The sequence below is a fragment of the Gekko japonicus genome, unplaced genomic scaffold, assembly GCF_001447785.1.
Source record: "Gekko japonicus isolate JY-2015 unplaced genomic scaffold, Gekko_japonicus_V1.1 scaffold461, whole genome shotgun sequence".
NCBI lineage: Eukaryota > Metazoa > Chordata > Lepidosauria > Squamata > Gekkonidae > Gekko > Gekko japonicus.
This window is the reverse complement of record NW_015171517.1, coordinates 924744-931802: the sequence shown is the minus strand read 5'-3', so window position 1 is coordinate 931802 and position 7059 is coordinate 924744. Positions and strand designations below refer to the sequence as shown.

The following is a 7059-nucleotide window of genomic DNA, read 5'->3' as shown; positions in this document are numbered from 1 at the left end:
TACCTTACAGCAAAACCTACAGCTGAGTCTTCTGATTGTACATCTTTAGGGCAGCACTGCAAAGAATGAATTGTAGTCAGGTGGAAAAGTGAGAAAGAAGGATTTCCTGTGACACTCATCTGGGTTATCAGACATGCCATCTCAGACACGGCAGGCCTCGTTTTCATTTGTACCGGTGACCAGTTTTCCAAAGACACAGTGATACCTTCATGTAACTTTTGCACGTGGCAAACTCAAATGCAGCCGGCATTGTCCTAAACTCTTAGAGTGATGCTGAGTGGTGACCTTAAGAGAAAAGGGGAAAGAAAATATACTGGGTCGTGCACTAATTAAAAGGGAATCTTGCTGGGGAGGAATTAAAATAGGTGGAGCGTACAGCAGTGGCGCGTCGCAGGATCTCCCCATCTAGGAAGGGGATTAAGAAGATTGCCGAAAGGTCTTGAAAAGGAAATGGGACAGAGATGCTGGGGAAACTGAGAATGGAGGAGAAGATTAGATCCATTGAGAAGACAGGAAATGGGGAAAGGAAGCGGACTGGAAGGCCGAATAGGGCAGGGGAGAGTAAAGGCCATGGGAAACTAAAGGGTAAATGAAGGAAACTGGTGGGGCAGCTCTTTGGGAACTTTCAGGGCACTGAAGGCAATAACTTCCCATCAAGACGTTATAAGGAACAACTGCATTTATCACTTTTTTAAAAAAAAAAAACTGGCTTTATAGAATAAAGTACTAAAATAATTTGCATTTAAGCATGACACATTCATTTATTTACTGTATTCATAGCCTGCCTTTCTCACTGAGACTCAAGCCGGGTTACAGAATAAAGGCAACAGAATCCTAGTTTGGTGTAGTGGTTAAGTGCGCGGACTCTAATCTGGGAGAACCGGGTTTGATTCCCCACTCCTCCACATGCAGCTGCTGGTGTGACCTTGGGCAAGCCGTAGTTCTATCAGAGCTGTTCTCTCAAGGACAGTTCCCTCGGAGCTCTCTCAGCCTCACCTACCCACAGGTAGGTTGTGGGGAGGGCAAGGGAAAGGAGTTTGTAAGCCCCTTTGAGACTCCAAGTGAAGGGCAAGGTATAAATCCAAAATCCTCCTCCTCCCTACAGCAGAAGGGAAAAGTACAGAATTAAAAGCCAATGCGTACAGCAGACTGCCTAAAGCAGTTTGAGAACCAGCGTGGTGTATTGGTTAAGAGCGATGGAATACACTTCTTAATCCTCTAGTATTGGCTGATAAATAGTGTCATTTTTTCCTACTGTTAATAAGTCCACTTAGATGTTATATCATACTTGAAGATGTTTGGACTCTTGTCTTTTATAGACAATTTACAACAACTATCCAAGGCCATTCTGCAACGGGACTGTAACAGAAACAATCCTGAAGAAGATATCGAAACGGTGTCTTAAGTAGCCGGCAGACCGTCGATTGCTATACCTTGCTAACCGTCGTATTATGTATTGAATTTTTTATATTCTAATGGTCATACTACACTGCATCACCACTGTATACAGGGCCTGTTTCCACTAAACATACTGTACTTTTTGCACTAGATATATTAATATTTGGTTTGTACGCAAATAAGGATATCAGCCTTTTCTTTCGCGTGGCCTCTCGTACTCAGTACCCTGTTTGTATTGGAGCCAGGATATTTTCCCTCGTGCTTTTTTGACAACTTGAAATGTCCTCTGGGGAGCTGCCATTTGCCCCGTTGGGAAAGCGCATGTGTAGCCACCGAGGAATGTCTGACTAACAGGACCTGGTGCAGACATCAGGACTTTGTAACAGGAATGGGCCCCAGGCGATGTGATTAAGTCACAACAGTAAACCAAGGATGGGCAGGAAGAGACTTCATCAGGAGGAAAATACCGGGGGTTCAAAACAGGCACAGAGGGAATGTCGAGCGGATTCAACCGGAAGCCTCTCCTTTGGGAAGCAAAACGGTGCATCAGTGAGCAACTGTGAAGAGGGGGAGGGTTTGGTCCCACCAAGAACACACCAAAACACTAATAAACAGGTCTCCTTCCCAGCCAGAATTGTACTGACCCAATCTCTTGTCTACTTGCCAGAAGTGGTTGATGCAGAGGGAAGCCACTCTTGTTATTAATGTACAGGCATGACATGAGCTCATCAGGTCTTGGAAGAGCAGTGTTCCCTCTAAGCTGAGTTACTGTGAGCCAGCTCACAGTTTTTTAGCCTCCGGCTCACACAGTTTTGTCTCAGCTCGGGAAGGATGGGCTCCAGAGCAAACTAATTGATGCCGTAGCCAAATCGCTCCCTCACAACTTTTAATGCCCAGTAGCTCACAAAGTAGAGTTTTTGCTCCCAGGACTCCACAGCTTAGAGGGAGCATTGCTTGGAAGCTCGGCAGGGTCGGCCGTGGTTAGTACTTGGATGGGAGACCACCAAGGAATTCCAGGGTCGCTATGCAGAGGAAGGCAATAGCAAAGCACTTCTGTTAGTCTCTTACCCTGAAAACCCTACAGGGTTGTTGGCGGCAACCTGATGGCGCTTACAGACACACGCGACGTCGCACAACCGATGCACGACGAGATGGATTTCCAAAGCTGTGCAATAGGTGTAAAATGGTCACTGCCATCTACTTCAAGTGACCTCTCATATAGCACATCATCTGTGGGGCCACACCCAGGGGTCGTTTCGTAGAAAAAGAGCTAGGGGAACTCATTAGCATAACTCATTAGCATATGCCACACCCCCTGACATCACCGGAAGTGTGTCATAAAGCCACACACCCCGCCCTCAACAGTCCCGGCTGCCGCCGGCCTTGCAGCTCCACTGCCGAGCCCCGTGAGGGGCCCGGCGGTGCACCTGCAAGGCTGGCGGGAGTGCAAGGAAGCCCCGCAAAGGCCCTCCCTGGCCCCAGGCAGGCAGGGGTGGAGAGAGGCGGGGAGGAAGCATCTTACCCTCCCTCTTCTCCTGCCTCCTCCTGGCTGAATGAGGGCTGGAAGCGGGCGGCCGGAAGCAGGGGGCGGGGCTTCGTCATGTGCCCCGCCCCGTACCTCACCCGGGGGAACTGCGATCTCCCCCGAAATGACCTCTGGCCACACCCATCATAAAGAGATAAGTTGGGGGCAGAGCAAGCTTGGAGCACAGCCATTCCATCACACACGTGGGCAGCAGTGTTCCCTCTAAGCTGAGTTAGTGTGAGCTAGCTCACAGTTTTTTAGCCTCCGGCTCACACCTTTTTTTTTTTTTGCCTTCGCTCAGGAAGGAGGGCTCCAGAGCAAACTGATTTATGCAGTATCCAAATCGCTCGCTCACAACTTTAATGCCCAGTAGCTCACAAAGTAGGATTTCTGCTCACAAGACTTCACAGCTTAGGGGGGGGCATTGGGAGGCAGCCCTTAAGATGGGCAAGGAAGCATTGCTGTTACAAAGGTAAATGCTCTCTAGTCATGTTCATGACAAAAGCCAATGTGGTGTATCAGTTACGGTATCAGTTTAGGATTTTCGAGGCCAAGGGTCAAACCAGCCAGCCACCTTCCTCTAGCCCAACCCATCTCACAACATAAAATGGGGGATAAAACAGGGAAAGGGAGAACTGTGGACACTCCCAAGCTCCCTGGAGGAAGGATGGGATAAAAACAACGTTGGCAGCAGCTGACAACTGGCAGGAATCTGGGGGAGCAAGAATATCGGGGGGATACCATCATCCACTACAGAGTTAAGTTATTCCTAGAGTGGCATGATGTCACTTCCAGGTTTCCCTGGAAGTGATGTAAGAGCACCTATTTTTAGTTTTTTTCCTCCTGCCACAGAGTTAACAGCTATTCCTAGAGTGGTGTGATGTCACTTCCCTCTTGCCAGCAGCTGAAGCAGTAACTGGCAGTGGAAGCTGGAGGTGGCAATTTCCTGCCCTTAGCAGGTGTGGCAACCCTAGATAAAAATTAGATAAAGAGATTCTAATGGGAGCCATATAACACCCCAGGGGGCAATATAAAATCTTGGTAGGAATTCAGAATTTATCAGGGAAAGGCATTTGGGGTTTTAAGCATCCCCTTCTCCCCACTTGCAATAGCCTCTGGCCACCAGCAAAATAATTTTATAAGGCTCAGATCTGCCTGGAGGATAAAACTTCATATTTTTTCTTTCAGACCCTTAACACACAGCAAATAGGAATCAAATGTAACTTCAAGAAACTGGCTGATGGCCATCAAACACAAGGGGTCTCAGTGATTGCCTGAGACATATATATCAGACGCACCTATCATAAATATAAAGATTATAAGAATTGGGTGGGGGGAGGAAGCATTTGGTATTTTATGCATTCCCCCTTCTTCCCACCTGCGACAGCTTCTAACAATCAGCAGAGGGGCCTTGTTTTATACTGCTGATAGATTCCACCTTGATAATAAAATCCCAGTTTTCTTCCCAGGCTCTTTAAAAAAACAACAACACAACCCCACTAACTGCAAATAGGAATCAAACCTAACATTAAGGAGTTGGCTGATGGCCATCAGACAGAAGGGTCTTATTAAATATATGCCTGAGATCTTGGTACTATGTGCACCTATCATAAAAACACTTATATAAATAAAATGCTATGTCTGGAGTGCTGTTTATATGTCCCTTTTAAAAATTGTGCTTTGGGATAGTTGAGAGGCAGTGTGGTGTTAGGATACCAGAGAGGAGCTGGGCGAACCCAGGTTCGAGTCTCCACACGGCATGAAGTTCTCTGGCTGACCTTGGGCTGTTTGCTCCCAACCCGGTCTGCCTCACAGGATTGTTGTGAGGGTAACACGGAGGAGAGGAGAACTATAAACACCTCTCTGAGTTTCTTGGAGCAAAGGCACGGTAAAAAAACAAAATAACTGAAGAGAATTTCAATTTCACACTGCCACTAATTGCAGATTTGTGTGGGGGTGAGGGGGTGCTTTGTGAATATCATGGGGCAGAGAATCAGTCTGTCAAGGTCTGCATTGTCTACTCTGACCGGCAGCAGCTCTCCAAGGTCTCAGGCAGGTAAAGATCTTACCCAACAACTGCCTGAGAGCCTTTAAGGACCCGGGACCAAACCTGGGACCTTCCGCACGTTAAGCAGATGTTGTACCACTCAGCCATCAGCCCAAGCTCTTGGTAGTGTTGAGCTTCCCTGGAAATAACATATCCAGTGTAGTATAGAGGTCAGAAACCAAAAGACCCAAGTTCAAATCCTGCCATGAACGCATTGTGGGACTCTGAGCAGCTTCCTCTCTCTCAGCCTAGTGTACCTGTCAGGGCTGTTGGGAGGATAAAATGGACACGCGGAGAATGATTCCAAGTCTATGATTCTGTAAGTGTGCATGCACATGAAAGCTTATCCCCACGATTAAACTTTGTTGGTCTGAAAGGTGCCACTGGACTCAAACCTGGCTCTATTGCTTCAGGCCAACACGGCTACCCCACCTGAATCTATCTTAAAGAAGCCAGTATATCCTTGAGATCTCTACAGTGTAATGGTCAGAGCGCCGGGCTAGGATCTGAGATAGGGTTGCCAGGTCTCCCCCGGCCATTGACGGGGGATGGGGGTGGGGGGTGGGTTCCAGATCCAGGCTGAGAAACTCTTGGGAGATTTGGGGATGGAGCCTGGGAGATTTGGGGATGGCGCCTTAGAGTCCACCCTCCAAAGCAGCCATTTTCTCCAAGGGAACTGATCTCTGTAGTCTGGCAATGAGCTGTCATTCCGGGGGATCCCCAGGTCCCACCTGGAGGCTGGCATCCCTAGCTCAGGTTCGAATCTAGGGTTGCCAGATCCAGGTTGGGAGACTCCTGGAGATTTGGGGACGGAGTCTGTGGAGGACAGGGGACCTCAGTGGTGTGCGATGCCACAGAGTCCACCCTCCAAAGCATCCCTTTCCTCCAGGGGGAACTGACCTCTGTAGTCTGCAGATGAGCTGTAACCACCGGGAGGCTGGCATCCCTAATCCCCTCCCCCCTTCTGCCACAGAAGCGATCTGGGTGTAACCTTGAGCCCATCACTTGTCTCCAATCTACCCCACCGGGTTGTTGTGACAGTGACAATCAAACCTAGGGGCGGATGAATCCCGTGAGCCCTTTCGGGTCCTGGCAGGGGGCAACGGCAGGGGCATAATAATCAATGAAGCGAAGAAACGGAGCACGAGCCACGGAGCCCTCCTCCGCTCGGAAAAGGCCCCGAGGCCGGCCGCCTTCCCAAAGCGGCCCCCGCCCTCAGCCACTACCTCAGCCCCCCGTCCCCTCCTCGCCCCGCGCGGGCGGGACTTCCCGGCTCCTCCTCATGGCCCCCCTCCCCCTCGGGCGGCAGGAAGAGCGCGGAGGCCCACACGCACACACACACACACAGGCGAGGCCTAGGCTCCGACGCGAGAGGCCGCCCGCCGGCTTACCTGGCGGTAGCGGAGCCGCAGAGGCCGCAAGTAGGGCGAGGCCGTGCAGGGCCCCAGCGCCAGGTCCTCCAGGGATTCCATCGCCGCCGCCGGGACTGACTCGGACGCCTCCGTGGCTCCCGCCTCCTCAAATTATTAGGAAGGTTAGGAATATTCCCAGTGAGTCGCAATCATCACATCTTACATAGAACTATTTTTTTGAAAAGTCAAAAATTATTAGGAAGGTTAGGAATATTCCCAGTGAGTCGCAATCATCACATCTTACATAGAACTATTTTTTTGAAAAGTCAAAAATTATTAGGAAGGTTAGGAATATTCCCAGTGAGTCGCAATCATCACATCTTACATAGAACTATTTTTTTGAAAAGTCAAAAATTATTAGGAAGGTTAGGAATATTCCCAGTGAGTCGCAATCATCACATCTTACATAGAACTATTTTTTTGAAAAGTCAAAAATTATTAGGAAGGTTAGGAATATTCCCAGTGAGTCGCAATCATCACATCTTACATAGAACTATTTTTTTGAAAAGTCAAAAATTATTAGGAAGGTTAGGAATATTCCCAGTGAGTCGCAATCATCACATCTTACATAGAACTATTTTTTTGAAAAGTCAAAAATTATTAGGAAGGTTAGGAATATTCCCAGTGAGTCGCAATCATCACATCTTACATAGAACTATTTTTTTGAAAAGTCAAAA

At 48.5% G+C, this 7059-nt stretch overlaps 1 protein-coding gene across 1 annotated transcript in view; it reads right to left on the bottom strand.

Moving 5' to 3' along the window:
• Positions 1-6474, bottom strand: part of NUDT14 (nudix hydrolase 14) — a 100891-nt gene extending 94417 nt beyond the window's left edge. The window contains exon 1 of the mRNA XM_015419385.1: positions 6362-6474. Coding sequence (XP_015274871.1) covers positions 6362-6442 — 81 coding nt within the window. The 5' untranslated portion in view covers positions 6443-6474. The remainder of the gene's footprint in view (positions 1-6361) is intronic.
• Between the last annotated feature and the right edge of the window lie 585 nt (positions 6475-7059).